At 37.1% G+C, this 18,692-nt stretch overlaps 1 protein-coding gene across 2 annotated transcripts in view; it reads right to left on the bottom strand.

Moving 5' to 3' along the window:
• Window positions 1–18,692, bottom strand: part of LOC134539423 (ATP-dependent zinc metalloprotease YME1L) — a 72,531-nt gene that overhangs the window by 36,613 nt on the left and 17,226 nt on the right. For both annotated transcript variants that reach the window (XM_063381450.1, XM_063381449.1), the window contains exons 7-11: window positions 12,818–13,061; window positions 9,867–9,999; window positions 9,274–9,376; window positions 5,149–5,374; window positions 4,185–4,336 (exon numbers count right to left, since the gene is read on the bottom strand). In XM_063381450.1, the coding sequence (XP_063237520.1) occupies window positions 4,185–4,336; window positions 5,149–5,374; window positions 9,274–9,376; window positions 9,867–9,999; window positions 12,818–13,061 (858 nt within the window). The remainder of the gene's footprint in view (window positions 1–4,184; window positions 4,337–5,148; window positions 5,375–9,273; window positions 9,377–9,866; window positions 10,000–12,817; window positions 13,062–18,692) is intronic.

Here is an 18,692-nt window from a genome sequence, read left to right as displayed (position 1 = left end):
GACCAATGATCGGCTCAAATAATCGGCTACGTTTTGCCGATCATTATGATCGGCAAAATTAACAAAATCGGCCGATTACTACGATCGGGGATCGGCATCGGCCCAGCTCTAGATTCGAGGGGTGGATTCGAGGTACTGTTTGGGATTCGGATTCGAGATTCGGATTCGAGAAAAATGGGATTCGAACCATCACTACTAATTTGTAAAAAATACTTTCTTACGTTGTTTCTGTTCTAATCTCAAACTTTGTCTACAAACACAATACCTTTAATAAACAGTAAAAAACTTGGACGACGAATTTCCAAATTATACTTTACTTAATAAACAAACCTCGTTCTTTGTAACGTAAATTCATCTAATATGCGCGTGCATGCGTAAAGCATACGAAAAATGTGATTAACGAGATGCAGCCGTGTGTAACGTTTCGTTACTTGTTACTAGATGGCGCACACGTTACTCAGTACCGAATACATACGGTTTGCTACAGCTCTAGTGCCTACTATCTGTCAGATGGTAAAATAAATAACGTGACGTGTTTGTAAACGTGTCACGACTGAAATAATTCCAAACACGTTTATAAATAGTTGTGTATTATTAACGTAATCAATTAGCAACAAGTATAAAACCGGCTCAGACTTTTTAGGCCTAACATAGTTATAAACAATGTTATTATTCGTTAATGAAAATGTCGCAACAAATTAATTAAGAGCATTTATTTTTAAAAAAAAGTGCACATTACGTTTAATGGCGGGGAAAAAATAGATTTTGTCTATTTTCTAAATAACAAGAAATGCGTACAAGTATATGTACGTATATTCAAAGGCTTGGTTTATTCGACTCGAGCATACCTTGGCCTAGAAGACAGCCAGTGATGCTGTGACTGTGAAGTCGCAGGCACAGATAACTAACGGAAGTTTGATAAACAAAAGAAAGGACAGGATTCTATTTTTAAAGCCACGCACTTAGGTGGCAACTGCACGGCTGAAGAATGTGACATGCGTCAACGGCAAGATGTCTAGTGGCGAGCGAGAGGGGTGGAGATAAAGCAGACAAATAACTAGGGCTGATCGGTTGACCGAATTTTCGGTTCGGTTCGGTCATTTTAGTAAAAACCGAAGCCGAACCGAATTCCCAGAAAAAACCGATGATTCGGTTTTTATTAGGGCATTAAAAACTAACTTCAAGTATCTACCAAATAATGTATTTAACATTCATATTGGATAAGAAACGTACCGCTTTCATAATACATCAAAACACATTTAAGACGCATGCTAAGTTTTTCACTATAAAACGTTTAAATCATCTATTCTCTTAATGTTCGCCATTTTAACCATGGGATAGTAAAGTCTAAGCGTTTCTTACAGTTCACTATTTCCTATGTTTAACGTCGGAAGTTTCTGTCGGAATACTACTATTTTCTCTTAAATATATGGTTTTTTCTTATTTAAAGGATATATCACTTCCGTTACTAAAATAATATTTATTTAATTCCGGTTCGTAAGCTAAAACGGTAGAAGTTTCGTAGCATAGCTTAGTTCCGTTCGTATTCTGCAGGGCGCTCACGACGCATGGCGTCACTCAGTTCTATTTTCACATCACAGAATGCGCTATACGTGCGCTAGGATCGATTAGTTGCCTTCCAAGTTCCGTTCCAAATGGCAGTTGGAGAATGAATGTGCATGTCGTCAGACCCTTTAGATGTACAGTAGAATCTCGTTATAGCGAGCACGGTAATAGCGAGCACGGTAATAGCGAGAACACGGCTATAACGAGGTATTTTTGAGGAATTTACGGCGTGAGAGCTTGAAGCGCGCTTTTGTTATTTGTCTGCTTTATCTCCACCCCTCTCGCTCGTCACTAGACATCTTCCCGTTGACGCCTGTCACATTCTTCAGCCGTGCAGTCGCCACCTAAGTGCGTGGCTTTAAAAATAGAATCCCGTCCTTTCTTTATTTTATCAAACTTCCGTTAGTTATCTGTACCGTGTGTAGACAAAGTTTGATATTGGAACAGAAACAACGTAAAAAAGTATTTTTTATAAATTAGAAATATGTATGTTTTTGTTTTTATAATCGCGTATATTTTCACGTTTTTTTTGTTATCTTAAAAGAGATAATATTAAAAAGCCGCTCTAATGAGATTTAATTGTTTCTTGGTTAACAAAAACTATTAATTGTTTATATTCTATTTATTATTATTTACGCGACGTCATACTGTACGCGTACGCAATACGACTGGATTCGTTGCTGCAACATAACAAATTATGCGGTATCAGAAGTAACGAGTGACGTAACGATAGTAACGAGTACTAATTGTTATAGTAACGAATACATACGGGTACGCATTTTTTCGTTACTTTTACACCTCTAGTAGGAACTACCGTATTTATTTCCGAATCGCTAGGACAGTTTTCTTGTAACTTCTGTTTCGGTCAGTTGTTGGGGTATTTGTCCGGGAAAGGGGTGGTGATGGTTTGAGTTTAATCCCAAATTTATTTTCTAAAAAAGTTTACAGGTTTCTTTAAATGAAAAAGTATAATTTTCCAGCGACTATTTCGTTTGATTCGTACGTGCGTTGCCGCAGCCGCACTCCTGCTATTTTGTAAGGAATTAAATCGTCGTGCTACACTAGCACCACCTGTTAGCAACATCCCGAACCAACATGGCCGCCAGCAGACAGCCCGCGTCGACGATAGATAGCAGGACAATGCTGCGTCGGCCGCAGGCTGAGATGCTATACTTACGTGGCGTGGTAGGGTATTCTGGTTATTTTGACGCAATCGGTGATCGCATCCGTACTTATGGGGTATGGTTTTAAAGAGAATTCACACATCTGCTCACAGAAATTAAGATTTCGTTAATATAACCTGTTATTTTCCAATTATACAGGTTTAAACACAATTTTTATGCTATTTTCGGTTAATTTTTATTTTTTGGGGGCCAAAATTTTTCCAATTCGGTTATAGCGAGGACACGGTTATAGCGAGGATCAAACCCGGAACCGTGACACCTCGCTATAACGGGACTCTAGTGTAGTTTGTTTACTATTCGCGCATGATTATTGCGGCTTTGCGTCGTTATAGTCTAGAGTATTTGATTTCTCGTAAAATAAAAATTCTTTTTTGCCACTACGTCTTGGTAATTGGTGGCAACTATGAATATCTGTGACGAAGGAATTAAAAATAATACCGCCCGTGTTCCGCAAAGATGATGATGTTACGCACGTGACGGAAAAAAAATCCTAGTAAATACCGCATACTAAATATGAATACTTTACTTGTGTATTTTGAAAATATGGTCATTATGATTCATTCTGCCTTTAATGCACTGGTAGGTTAAGACGTTTTTTTGGTTAAGACGTTTGTTTATGTTGGCTTGTCCATTAACTCCCGGCATAGAGGCTACAGTAGGAAGTTTTTATTTGTATATTGCTTTTAATCACATTATTGCTATTGAATTTTATTCCAGTACATTTCATAAATTCAAGCTGGCAACAAGGTTAATGTAATACTAATTATTAATGTTCTAAACTGTTTTGTTCTGTTCCTTTTTACACATATGGTTGTTTCAGTAGCATATAAACTTATTTATAAATACAAATAGTAGTTGAAAATAACTTTTATATTGCTGAGAAAGTGACTCCCCTAAGAAATTAAACTTTTGCAAGATATTGCAAGTAATCAAATACTATAGTGGAATTTTTTTTGGTATGACAGCTCAAAGAAAAATTTTGAAGTAGTGACCGAACCGAACCGAAAACCGACATTTTTAACAAAAAACCGAGCCGAGCCGAACCGAACTGAAAATGTGGAAACCGATCAGCCCTACAAATAACAAAAGCGTGCTTCAAGCGATCACGTCGGAAATTCCTCAAAACCTCGATATAGCCGTGTTCTCGCTATTACCGTGCTCGCTATAACGAGATTCTACTGTATTAAGTTTATAATCCTAGATTACCACAGGTTTGAATTTTTTTTTTTTTTCATGTTTCCCCAGACTTAACAGTGAATTACCTAATGCAACTCCTTGTAGAATTTGATATAGTAGTATATTGCTGAATATATCTTTTAACATACAAAAAAAAATTTTTTTCTTCCCCTTTTAATACGTTTTCCTGCTTAATAAGCATGGTTTTCCCATTATTTACTTAAAAGGTATTTACTGTATTCTATTGGAAACACTTACATGCCCCAGAGAGCTGCCTCTAGGGATGATGGTGACCTTGTGGAGCGGGTGCGAGTCCTTGGTGTAGTAGGCCACAACGGCATGCCCCCCCTCGTGGTAAGCCGTGATCACGTTTGCCTCTTCGTCCGGAATACGAGACTTCTTCTCCGGCCCTGTGCGCAGAACATTAGCTTCATTACACTCTTCAATCAAACACTTCAAGCATGTTCAAATGGTTGATGAGACCAATGCTAGTAGTTGATTTGACTGTTTTTTTGTGACATGCACAATTATTTTAACGTGATAACATCCTATAAATCGATGAACGCCGACTGCACACGACTCATTGTCACGTTCCGCCTGAGCCGAGCGTGCAAGAACCGGCCAACCACCGTGCGAGAAAATCCTCATCGATATCAAACAGGTCAAGGCGGGCTTTTTAAAAGCAGCAATTTAAAAAAAAAAAAAGATTTATTTGTCCAATTTCGTCATTTCAAAATTAACAATTTATTGACATTGGTTTGATTTCAGTTTATGTATTTCTATCACTAATTGTTAGGGACCGGAAAAAATTTGCGGGTTCAATGACTTGTATGATGAACTCCATAGTTATATGTACTCTCTGTCAAATGTCACCCACACATTGGCTGCTGTCTTGTGAGACGCCCCAACAAAGCAGCCTGTGATTCGATAAAGCGTTGGGTGTTTCTCACTAGCCCAGAGTCATCCAGGTGAGTTGTGAGCCAATAGCAGAGGCAGCACTGAAGTATAAATATTTGTATTTAAGCCTATCGCAAAATTAATTTGCGAATTTTTACGGTCTATACTAATTGTCCGTGATTATTTTTAAAAAAATTATTTAAATTAAATTTGCAAAAAAACTGTAAATAATATTTGAAAATTGTAAAGTATGCAATTTTTTCATCAATGTTTTCTTATGACAGTGTGGTGTGGGGTGGTTGATTGCTCCCCGGGTATGACTCACCCATGAGCACCTTGTCGCGGGCATTCTCCAGGTGCCTCATGGACACGCAGGGGGCGCCGTCGATGGCCGCCCGCAGCGCCGCCTGGTTCACCATGTTCTCGAGGTCGGCGCCGGTGAAGCCGGTGGTGCCCCGCGCCAGAGTGTCCACGTCCACATCCTTGGCCAGCACGCGCCCCAGGTACAGCTCCAGGATCTCCTTGCGCCCCACGTAGTCCGGCGTGGGCACCTGCCGCACACACCCGTGTTGTCCACCCAGTTCCATCCAGTTCCATCCAGTTCCACGTTCCCAGGCAACACTTTCCTTAGTTCCACCTTATTTGCATCATTCTATCATCACTTCAGAGTTACACATGGCACTGCACAGTTTGTCCGTCCGCATTTCAGCGTTCTTTCAGATATATCATAACTCACCTACAGTGGCGTAGCCAGGACAGGGTGTCTACCCATGTTGGGTCAGAGAATTCCTGTACAATTCCCGTACACTAATAAAAAAGTTCATGAACATTTACAGCTTACACTATCACTAATAAGGATAATTGCAATGTTAAATAAAAAATTGTACAAAAAATGTTTACTTAAATGTTCATTTAAGTAAAATGTAAATGTTCATTTAAAAGACAAGACCAAACATTACAAAACTCAAAACTAACACTATTACATAGCACTACACCATAAATGAAGTCATTTCCGCAGTAAATTCACTCTCTCATTGATGATGGACACAGCTCGCTCTGCATCCTCCAGCCAATTTAAAATATAATTTGTATCACAATTAAGTGCGAACTGAACCTAGCATCCCGCAATGTACGCTACAAAACACAAAGATCAACGCATTAATTATCAGTGTCATAAATGAGAAACAGAATGGTCAGCACGAAGTTTACTCACATACACATGGCAACATTGGCAACTGTCAAACTTTTAACTTTTATCTTTAGAGGCAGTATATATACCTGTACCAGTTTTGTTTTTATTATTTTTGTTTCCCATATCTGTGATTTTGGTATATTTAACTTATACTGTTTGTGTATTAACTTATATTTCTTGTGTCCTATACCATTTGTACTAGTGGTGCACCGATGCGGATACCGATGAATCGTAATCGGCGATTATGGGTACTTACCGATTAATCGTAATCGCCGATTATCGTAACGATTACTTTGCCGATTATTTACGTCCCGGCGTAATTAAGTAGGTTTTTACCGTGTAATATTTTGTTACACATTTTAGGATGAAATACGGTAATATTTGTATATATTACAAAATTCATCTAACTCCGTCATATCATAAATAAAGATATTTCGTTAAGTTTATAAATCTCATTGCCTCGAACAATAAAAAAGACATTTTTCCTACACGTTTATTTACGTTTCGTCTTTTGTTTAGTGGCCTTGTACATTACCTATAGCCAGAGACGTAAAATAGATGGCATGCAATCAAAATACCACAAACAGTTGCAGTGGATTCTATGACAATCGATCTTTTCGAGTCGTAGTAACGGTTTAAAATCGTGGTCCCGATACCTTCTAGTTTTTATCACTGTGTTTTACAAACTCGTTATGGGCGTCTTTGGTAACATTATCCGTTTGTTATTTGTATGACGTGAAAAGTGAAAAAGTATTTATAATTTTATATATTCAGTCAACATAAATAAAATAACATTTGCTAGAATTGGTTTTTAGTCATTTTTATATAATTATAGTGAGATGGCGAGTAGGGAGAAAAAAAGTGAAGTGTGGAAACATTTTTATATAAACTCAAGTGAACAAAATAAAGCAGCATGTTTACATGTTAAACGGTAATTTCTTGATGCAACCTTATGTGATAGTCAATAATAATGCTAGTTTTCCGCAACAAAAACTTACCCATTGTAAATTACAATTATTAGACTGTAGTTCCAGTTGTTTACAATAACAAATATAAATAGAAGTTAATTTAATATACACTTTGCAATGACTTAATAGTGTATTTTATATATTTTTATACTGTTATTATAACTGTATTCTCGATTTTACCTAATCTTGTTATTAAATTCACATGGGAATAAAAATTTTTGTGTGCATTATTACAATTAAAAAAATTTCTTCATTATAATCGGTAACTGAATCGGTATCTGCCGATTATTGCTCTCATAATCGGTAATCGAATCGGTAATCGGTAAAGTCATATCGGTGCATCACTAATTTGTACTAATGTCTGTATGGTCAAATGGATTAAAATAAATAATGAAATAAACTACACGCACGCAAAACAATTGTGGCCACAGCGCAGTTGTAGAAAGATGCATGTGACTCGCATGACATTGCGCGGATTTGCCAATTTTGCCAACCAAGTTCCTGTCCCACAGAGTACAGTACACCCGCCCCTCGAAGTAACACGGTAATCCGTCCAAAGAAAAATGGACCACTAATCAAAACAGTGCTAATCAAATACGTTTTTGACATAAAAGAGTGCATGTTAAACAAAATAATTGGTTTTCCCACCTTTGAAATATGTATGTTTACTGTAACATACTCCACATTTATCCCGTTTAAAAATATTTACATTATTGATAACACAACTAAATACATTTAAAGTACAAATAAAACGTATGATTGTATTTTGAGGATTAAAAACCATGAATAACAAAATAGTAAATTAAAAATTCAGGCAGCATAATTGATCGGTACATGGCCTACTAACCTCACTATATCTTTATTAAGCAGGCTGTAACAATTTTTACTTTATAAAATAATCGTAATATTTAAATGTAAACTTCGTTTCAATGTTTGATCGGATTAGATAATTAATTTTACGTTTTCTGTTAACAAAAAATTTTTTTTTTCTGGAAACGTAATGCGCTGTCAACTTCAACTAGCGCAACCTGGTAAGCATAAGATTAACTGACCTCGAAAGCTTCTGACCTTTCTCGCCAGATGGAAGTAGTAGCATAAACATGGCTGTATAAACACGCTGCACGGATATATTAACGTAATATTATTTCTTGTAAAACTTTTAACTAGACATAAAAAAACAGGCATCAAAAAATTGAATAACTATTACGGAAAAGTGAAAACTAACGTTTTTTTAATTTGTTATTTTATTAAAATTATACAAGTGCCGAGATTTATTATGCTGCATTGTGTTCGATACAAGAGTGCCGTTGTCATTATGGGCGCGTGTAAATTAAAAATTTTTGTGGACGAAAAAGAGCGCTACTTCAAAAAGAGCCCTAATTAATTGGCACTAATCGAGCAGCGTTACTTCGAGGGGTGGATGTATACTCACACAGAGCAAGACTGGCTTTTCGTTTCATGAACATCGGAAGAAAGTAGACAACATACCTGCAAAATATACCGTATTTGCCGGCGTATATTGCAAGAATTTTATGCTGATTTCAGTGGTCGCGAATCAAAAATCATATATGCAGTGACGTATTATTTTTGTATACAAACGACCATTATCACGTGTGTATAAAAATTAAGCGCGTATGACAAGTTAGCACTTTTCAGTACTTAACTTTAAATATTGTGATGGTAAAAATATTATTAATTTTTTTAATAAAAAAATTGTTTGAGTGATGAAGTAAGAAATCAATTAAAGATATTTTCATCAATCTAAGTGCCTTGTCCACGTCCACTCAAAATCATAAATCATGCTCGAAGCTCGACAATACAAAAAAAAAAGAATAAAAATGTTTGGGTTTCGGCAGAACTGGCCTATTCCTGGAAACAATTAGCTTTAGCTTGAAGAGTTACCCAGTCACCACCTGCTTATAATTACCGCGCTGGTTAAATACAATAGGTGTAAGATATTTGAAAACTTGGGACCCGTCACGGCGTCACAACCTTATAGCTTCTGCTCGTCACAGGGGTAGGGGAAGGGAAGGAGAATTGGTAGGGCTCGCTTACTCTTCCCCTCCAGTGCAGTGGCCGGTGATAGCAGTAAGACACCCAGGTTTTTAGCTAACCTGCTTTCAGATAAGATAAAATAATTGGAGTAAGGGGGGGGGGGGGGGGTTAGAACCTCTAAAAATCCCCCCCTGCTCACCTAGAAAATCTTGACCAACAAAACAATTTTTCACCAATATCATTTTTGGAACCTCCCTACTTGTGTAAACAGTTCACTGGTAGAAAGGCTACGTACGGTGACTTCGACGTCAAATCTGCCGGGCCTGAGCAGTGCTTTGTCCAGGTCCTCCCGCCTGTTGGTCGCCCCCAGCACGATCACCCCGTCGTTCTGGTGGAAACTGAAACCCAGCACACACGCACACAGTTACTACACTGCGCTGTGCGTGCACAACAGTATTAGAACACGTTTCATCCTGATCTGTTACCACACTTACACGGGGTGTTTACAGAGCTAAGTTTCAATCATATTGTATGCAGTCACGGACAGACAGTAATAAAAATAAGAATTTCGTAACTCAGGTAAACTGTTGCCCAGATTCACTGCGGTGTTAACTTATTACAAGTCAACATTTTCGAGATATTAGGTTGTTTTTTTATGGTAACGTGAAGGGTAAAAGAAAAACACCATAAAAATGATTATTTTGTGGTACCAAATAAGATTACTTTGTCTTTGCAGTATTTCGGTAATTGCAAATCTAATTTTCCACCATCCTTTCTCTGGGATTTTCATTAGGTTTGTATGCAGATAAAAATTAAGCGAAACATGGTTTCACAGAAGAGAGTGTTCAAACCAGCCAGCTACAGAACGGTGCCCGAGATGAGACTCACCCGTCCATCTCAGACAAGAGCTGGTTGATGGTCTGGTTGGCGTACGGGTGTAGGACAGAGTTCGTTCTCTTCGCTCCCACAGAGTCTATCTCGTCTATGAACACCACGCACGGAGCCCTGTCTTTGGCTGCCTCTGAAACACACATCCCGACCCATCACACATCACTGGGCACACCTGCTGGTACAACACTGCAACTGCTAGGATTTTTTTTATTAATTTACAAACTGGTGCTAATCAAAAGCATTACGTAGAATGGGAAATGAGAGGAAAGTACATAAAGTAATTTAACATACTTTTTTTTAATGGCATTAAATAATAAATTTTAAGCAGTTACAATATGAATCACTAATAGTACTATATTTACTACAAAATTATACAGTCAAACCTCTCTGAAACAACCCCTCACGGTTCCCAGGAATAGGGTCGTAATAGAGGGGGGGTCGTAACAGATGTTTTCCAAAATTTTCAGTTAATTTCCACACACACACACACACACACACACACTTTTTCCCAAACCGCTACTCGCTAACCAGCCGTACAATGGCAGGATGCTGTCACTCACAATGCTAGACGGCTTTGCTTTAAACCCACTTCAACATTCATGACAAGTCCGTCGCCCTACAAGCCACCTCTAAAGAAAATATGTGTTAGTTTACATGTAAGTTTTCTGCTTTCCGTAGTTAAATACACTAGAACCCCGAAGTCACGAACACCGGATTTAACGAAGCAGTGATTTTACGAATACATTTTCGGGAACCGTCAAAAAATTGGACATGTTGACAAAATGTGAAAATCAAAAAAAAAAAAAAAATGTAAAAAAAAAAAAAAATGAAAGATCATTAAAATCTGTTAATTTTAACACACAGTGTATTTTTGTGTCGGCTTTAATACTTCCAATAATGTTCATGTAAGAATAACATAAAAATAATGAGACATTTCCTTTAAAAATATGGCAGCGGTAGGTTCTGCAACGCGAGTGGGCGCACACGAAGCTCGCCCGGCTGGCTGGCGGCAGCGGCTTCATGACGCTTATCTCACCCCTCCCTCCCCTCGTTCACATTCTTCAAGGCTAGCTCATCCCTCCCAGACACACAAACCATCTAGTGTCCTCCCTTGTAACACCCCAACTTCGCTCCCCTTTGAAAAACCTTCAGTGAGAAAATGCTCATTTCACCCTCCCTTCTCCCGTAAAATTGGGCTATTATGAATGGGGTACTAAAGTGGCGAGGGAGGGGTCAAAATATGTCACTTTTCACACCAAGTTCGAGTTCAGTCATCTCTGGCAAGGAATTTACAAGCTTTCAAACTTAAATATAAATGTATTTTAATAGCAAGGGTCCTATGAAAAGGAATCGAATATACCGAATAAAATAAATCTGCTGTCACCAAACAAAGCATAAAACGGCCCAATGCGTGGTCGTTTCGTTATTGCTTGCGCGAGAGGCGAGACGTAAAATGTAAGAAGAAAGATAAATGCGAGGGAGACAGACGGCAGCCAGTGTGTTTCCTGCGTGGGCAATAAGTGGCGTAGACTTTTTTTTTTATGCTGGGTGAAGCGACCTTTTTCTATCAACCCACGGGAAAAGATAATTGCTTGAGCTGTCAAAATAAACATCGCTGCGGCAGTTGAAACAGGTCGAGGCGGGCGTGCATCCAGTCGGTCGCTGTGTATCGTCAACCGATAGTAATCAAAATCAAGAGAAATCCAGCAGGTAGCTTTCTTTGCCTTAACTGCATACCACACTAGACACTCGCAAAAAGCTATATGTAAGCACGTTGCCACAAAAACCTTTATCTGCACCCTGCCGACAAAGGGACGTGGAATGGGGGTTGTCAAGCGCTGACAGCGGTCGACAGGAAGTGGTATCTATTTTTAGATATGCGCTGCCTACGGCAGTACAGCACTCGGCAAGAGAAACGCAGTAACACACTACTCACCACAAGAAACTTATTTTCTGTCCGATTTTCTTTGGATTTTCGGCAATTTTCCCGGTTCCTCGAAATCTGGTTGTAATAGAGAGGTGGTCGCAATAAATGGGGTCGCAACAAAAAGGTTTTACTTTAATGAAGCACCTTAGTTTTATTTAAAAGTAACAAGAATAACAATAGTAGCTAGCTACTGCAGAAAAGCAGAGAGAGGAAAAATTTATCACAGAATATTAGCTCACTCAATAGTTGAATCGCCTTTCTTCAGTATTGATTTGAGTTTTTGAGGTAAAAATATCAGTTTGTCGAAGAGTCAAACTGAAAGGAGCAGACTTGGGTTTTGAAATTAATTCATGATTAAATTACGATTAAAGTTCATCACATTTCTAATTTACTTGTGAGATAAATTAGCCCATTTTAAATGTGCTATGTTAAATAACATTGATACGCAAAAAAAAATTACCCTGATGAAAAATTTTATACAGGCAAAGTGTAACATTAATAATTGTCCCCATTAATAAACAAGTAGTCAAGAAAATTGTTTTATTAGACTTTTTTTTAAGTTCTTTATTGCCATCGCCACAATGAGGCCTACTCTGATCTGAACAAGTCACCAGGTGGAGCTCATCCAGGGTGGAGATAGACTGTCACACGAACCACCCACGCATCATCACCAGGATGTTTAAAACTACAACCTGATGTACCTATTCCAGGGATTTTTCAGGTAGTAAGTAAAATTTAAATCTTAAAACCAGCCCAGCGATTATTTCCACATGATTTAAGTGAACAGTGTTCAACTACTGTATTTGTATTCAATGCGCGACAGTTAACAGGAGTGAGGCGTGAATAGAGAAATAATGAAAAGCAGCTAAAGAACACATGAAATTATAGTTTTATTATTATTATTATTATGACTACCAACAGGGATGAGCCGGGGTGGTAGCCACCATACATAAAAACAAACAAACACAGATACAAAAGGAAAAGAATGAGAGCATGGACACATCATCACAGTCGCACTCACTGAAGAGGTCGCGGACGCGGCGGGCGCCCTGCCCCACCAGCACCTCGTCGAACTCGGGCCCGGCGGCGTGGAAGAAGGGCACGCCCGCCTCGCCGGCCACGGCGCGGGCCAGCAGGGTCTTGCCCGTGCCGGGGGGCCCCACCAGCAGCACGCCCTTGGGCAGCTTGCCGCCCAGCGTCGAGAACTTGTCCGGGCTGCGCAGGAACTCCACCACGTCCTTCAGCTCCTGCTTGGCCTCCTCCACCTGCGCGACACGCACGGCTCACCATCTCTCTCTACATCCAGTGTACTGAGCATTCTGACGTGACGACGTCTAATAAATCGATGAACGCCGGCTGAACCCACGAAAAAGGGTCCCGTAACGCACATTGTCCTGTTACGCCGTGTCCCGTTACACCGTGTCCCGTTACGCTCGTTGTACGCTTGCGCCGCATCTATCTCTCTTCCACTCGATTGGAACAACAGTCAATTCGACTTTTTCGAGGCACATTAAACTTGAAAACACTTCCATTCGTTTCCTACTTTTCCTATCATCGTCTTATCCTTAAAGGCCCTGTCACACTGTCAAATTTTAGCTTCCAACACCTTCCAATATGTTGGATCCAATATCTTTGAGGGTTGTGACGTCACGTTAAACGTCACTATCGCAGCCATGTTTATTTGAGAGATTGAATGTCTAGAGTTTCCTTCAAATATTTTACGTATAGGACTGGTTCTAAAATATGTTGGATGTTGGATGGGATCAGCCAATCAGAGTTATCTAAAATAAAGCAGCCGCTTTTGTTTCCGTTTCCGAAGTGTAATAGTTTAAATATCAGCAATGGCGAATGGGAAATAAATGCAGTAATTGAATTAATACTATTTTATTTCCTGCTGGAATAATTGTTATTGTATATTTTCCTCCAATTGAATCTGTATGTACGGAAGTGCAGGTTAATATATTTGACTAAAAGAAGTTACTGTTGTTTTGGAATATTATGGTCCTTAAACCAGAAAACATCGTCTATTCAACTTACGATCATTATTTGATTGCTATACCAGTTTTGCTTATGTTCAGGTATTGTTGATACACTAAATTAAAACAGCAAGCATTGCGTACAAAATGTGCCATCAGGAATGAGGTATCAAAACTAGGATATGCATTTCGGAACTTTTACCTACAAATCCAAATTAATAACACCTAAAATAAATCTTAAAATATTTCAATTCAGAGACTTAATGTAACTAAAATTATTTTGGCTTACCCAATCTTTCTTATAAGTCATTGTTCTCCTTATTTCACAATAGCTGCTACTCTGTAAGTATTGTCTGGAATTTTCTGGAATATAGACTCATAATTTCCTGACAATAGATGGTACTGACTTATGTTAAAGCAGCATCTCTGAGTAAGCAAGTAGCTCTAGTGATTTGCAAGAAAGGCCTAGAAATATTAAAATTCTGCCTACGTGTTCAATTATTATTATTTAAGTTTTGAAAGTAATACCATTTTTCGTGAATGTAAATATTTGTGTAGCAGATCCTTGTCAGTAAGCCTATACTTCCCAGGCTGTACGAAACAAGCATACCTGGTCTAATATCTCGTTAAAAAATTATTTTAAAGAGATAATGTGACTGAGGTGAAGTTAGCTTAAAGGCTCAGGTTGAGGTTTGTAACAGTAAATACACTTAATTCAAAATAAAACAAAATTGCCAATTTCTAAACACAGCAAAAATTAACACATTCACTTTAAAGTATAGGAACAATTTTGATGAAATACAAGTGAAAGTGTCCATACAACAGCAGCTAGTTGGGTGAGAAAATAAGCGGGAATGAGAAGGGATATGCCTACTTGCAGATTTACATTTAATTATATGTTTTATTCTTACTAAACATACCTTTAAATATTGTTTTTGAAGAGCACTATAAATTGCACTACAAATTTCAGGTAAAAATTTTGAGATGGTGTTGTGTGGAATACTTGTAGAGAACATAAGGGACTTAAATGATTCCCCTGTCGCCAAAAATCTTAATGTAACTGCCAGCCTCTGCTTTGCTGGTATAGACTGGCACAAATGAGTATCCTTCTTTGCAATGCAAGACTCCACAATTGAAAGAAGAAGATCAAAAATTTCAGAATCCATTATTACATAGTTCGGAAATGAATCAGCATCTTCTTATCGAAGTTCATGACAAAAAGGGGTAAAACACAATTTGTTTGCCGGGAAAGTATCCACTGTCTCGTCCACCATCTGCGTTTCCTTTTCTTAGATTTCTCTTCTAGTTTACTGAGACTTGCTACAATTGCAATTACAGCTACAGCTTTTGAAACACTTTGATGCTCTTAATGCAGGCATTGCAAACACCTGGAAAACGTAAATTTTAAACTGTGTATGATCACAATATACCTAAATTGGAATATAACCTACTTAAAAAAGCCCGCGTTCCTTGACCCAAAATTTGTTTTTAATTCTAAATAGTACTGTCATTTACAGTTCTCTACAGAATGTTTGGTAAAACGAGCTCACTCAAAGAAAATTGATAGTGTGAAATGACTTCAAATATATTTTACATTGCTCGTCAAATAATATTGAATACAATATATTTGAAGACGTATTTCATCCAAAATCACCCTTCAAATTTTGTTGTCAAATTTATTGGATACAATATATTTGACAGTGTGACAGGGCCTTAACAGAATAACACAGATTGGAAGAAGTTAAATAGCAAACATGTATAAAAGTTATAGTTAAAATAATCTCTTCGTTAAAGTAATAAAGATATTTGAATTAATGAGTGCAAATAAAAGTAAATTTATCAATTAAATTGTATATTTTATTTCACTCCTTCTTTGTATCCATACAAAATTGTGATAATTCAATAAAAATGATGCAATTTTATTCATAAAAGTATGCAATCATGTCATCAATGTTTTGTTATGACGTTGTCACGTTAAAACTATCGTCCGTAAACCGTCTTTACAGACAACCAATTTTTTTTGGGGTTATAGAGAGTGGTTGTTAAAATGGAGAGAAATAAAAGATATCATTATACTATTCTATAATAATATGTATTTACTAATATAGTACACATTTTAAACACGAACATTAATATTCATACAAATAACAACACGTATTGCATTTAGTCCGTTATCTCCATCTGATGTTTTTTTACTGCTCCAATATTTTAATTTTATTTTCTTATGTATTTAACTGTTATCTTGGGATACTTCCGGATCACCTTGATCATACAAAAAGTATTCTTTCAAATAGTTTTGCTGCATCAAGCGCTTAATAAAACTTTTTCGTCAATACACAGAGATTTTCGTTTACTCGCCATGTTTACAGTTCGAAAGACTGTAAGCAACTGCGAAAAAGATAATGTGTAACAACTTGACAAAAGTCTAGTGACCGAGGTAAACATGTGCAAGTTCATCATACAAAAACAAAAGACATTTCTGAGAATCTTCGGTACCTCAGTCGAAGTAAACACGTGCTAGATAATACAGCAAAGCAGCAAACGTACACACCTGCAGTTCTTATCAATGTCGGCAACTTAGAAAGTACTGCTTAATGATTTATAATGCTGTATTGCTGTCGTTAGAGTGAGCGTGACGCTATATGGAGTGTATTATTGTATAGAAAACAAGGTAAACCAGCCAAAGTCAAGCAATTTCAACGTTTTAAGGAGTTTATCGTTAAATCGAGTGACGTTATAAAGAGTTTACACTGAATATATAACTAGCGACCCACCCCGGCTTCGCACGGGTGCAATGCTGATACTAAATATATACTAATAATATAAATATAGACTAAAAACAAAAGATAATCAACAAATAACAACAAAAGATACCTATTCTATTCATTTCTTTTTTGAACTTAAATACTTTACCTTAAACTACGATTTTCGATAATTAAATAAAAAATATATTACTTACTATTTGTTCGACTGAAAACATAAGATAATCAACAATTATCAACAACGTGATCTATCTTGTAGGGTTCAGCCAGCGTTTGCAATGTAAGCGCAAAAAAATGTGTTTATTTACGACATAACATTAGAAATTTCTAAAATTATCAGTGTTTCTCTACTATATTATGAATGTATTATACATATAAACATTCCTCCATCTATTAAAAAAAAACAGCATCAAAATCCGTTGCGTAGTTTTAAAGATCTAAGCATACATAGGGACAGACAGACAGCGGGAAGCGACTTTGTTTTATACTATGTTAGTGAAGATATTACATATTCTTATGAGTGGCAGGAAAAATTATTTGAATGATGTATTTAAGAAATAAAATTACAATACTGAAACGAGGTTATAATGTTTTCCCCAGAAATACAGATATTTAACTTTGGTTAGTACAGTGTTAAGAATAAATATACGATATTCAATTGCGATATAACTTTAAAATAATTAACCATGTCTTTTGTATATTGGTACAAGGTGAGTTGTGTAAACTTTGTAAGCTTACTGGCCAGAAAATATGGCAATTGTGGCAAGAACCAATTTATGTTGACCTATTTTAAATCCAAATTATAGACAGTTCTTCTCACGACTACCATTCTAAATATAATACGATTCCTCCTTGCAGAGTGATAATCGACAGTTCCGATTCCAGGTAAAATCAGTGAAATCAAAGCACCGAAGAATCAATATGCCCATCCCTAGTATGTATGTGTACTACCACAAACTCTGGGAGCGGTAAAAAGTTATTTCCAACACAACATATAGGGGAAAATATTAGGCTTCTGCGAGCAGAAGATTTTCACTTCGAGTCGAGCTCGAGCGAGTTTGCTAAAATACTCGCGAGTATCGAGTCGAGTTCGAGTTTTTTTTCTTCAGTTTATTGCACATAAATAAATTTACTGTGATGGAGTAATAAAATGTGAGAACTTTTGAGAAAAATATGGAAATAAAAAAAGAAACCATTATCATTGTTAGCCTACTAAATAGATAGACCTACATTAGAGGTCTGCGAGCCTAAGAATTTTACTTTGAGCCAAGCTCGAGCGAGCCTACTTGAAAGTTCTCGAAGCTTGAGCTTTTGTGATACAGTTACACTTTTGGGAAATTATTTTTACCTTAAACTTAGTAGGTATAATGTTTGAATAAAGTATTAAAATGAAGTGGGCTTATTAATTTTGGGTAACTATTTACAGAGTGCTTTTATAATTTGCACTGCTAGGAAAAAAAACATGTTTTCCATTGAATCTAACCTGTTTCCATTGGTTCATTAGTAACTGATATCATCCAACTAACATAACCACAGTTTACAAGTACGTATATGTTTGTGTAAATGTAACATAACTTTGGAATAATTTCATCCTTGTCAATTTTTCTGGAGTCCTTACTGAGCTTCAACTAACTGAGCACCAAAAATCATGTTGTTTGAAAAGTACATTCACATTGTTTCAACATTTCCACTTTTCGGCACAAAAATTCTGAGAGAGATTGTCATAGAGTATTAAATTCTGTTCTTCAATCTATCATGCAGAAAAATAATTTGTTCTGCACGTTCAGGAGTTAAATTAGCTCTACGATTGGAGATGGTGTTTACAGCAGATGAGAAGCATCTCTCGCTGGCAACCTGTGTGGCTGGAATGCTTTAGTAAAATTGTTGGTAAATATGTAGAGTCGCGGTATATGCGGAAAAAAAATGCTAAAATTCCGAAAATACTTTTATTCTATGCTCTTTCACTTCCTCTTTTCAAATCAACCGGCGGAGATAAGAAATTCCAAATACTTTAGGAATATCGAATTTTTTAATTTTCATCACAATACCTGGGTATTCATGCGGCGATCACCATTGTTTCTGGTTTACGAGTATCTATTATGTTTCTTATTGGATAATTTTGTCACGTGACAGTTCCGTGATTGGCCAGTATTCAAAT

Source organism: Bacillus rossius, chromosome 15 (assembly GCF_032445375.1).
Source record: "Bacillus rossius redtenbacheri isolate Brsri chromosome 15, Brsri_v3, whole genome shotgun sequence".
NCBI lineage: Eukaryota > Metazoa > Arthropoda > Insecta > Phasmatodea > Bacillidae > Bacillus > Bacillus rossius.
This window is presented reverse-complemented; position numbering and strand designations above follow the sequence as displayed.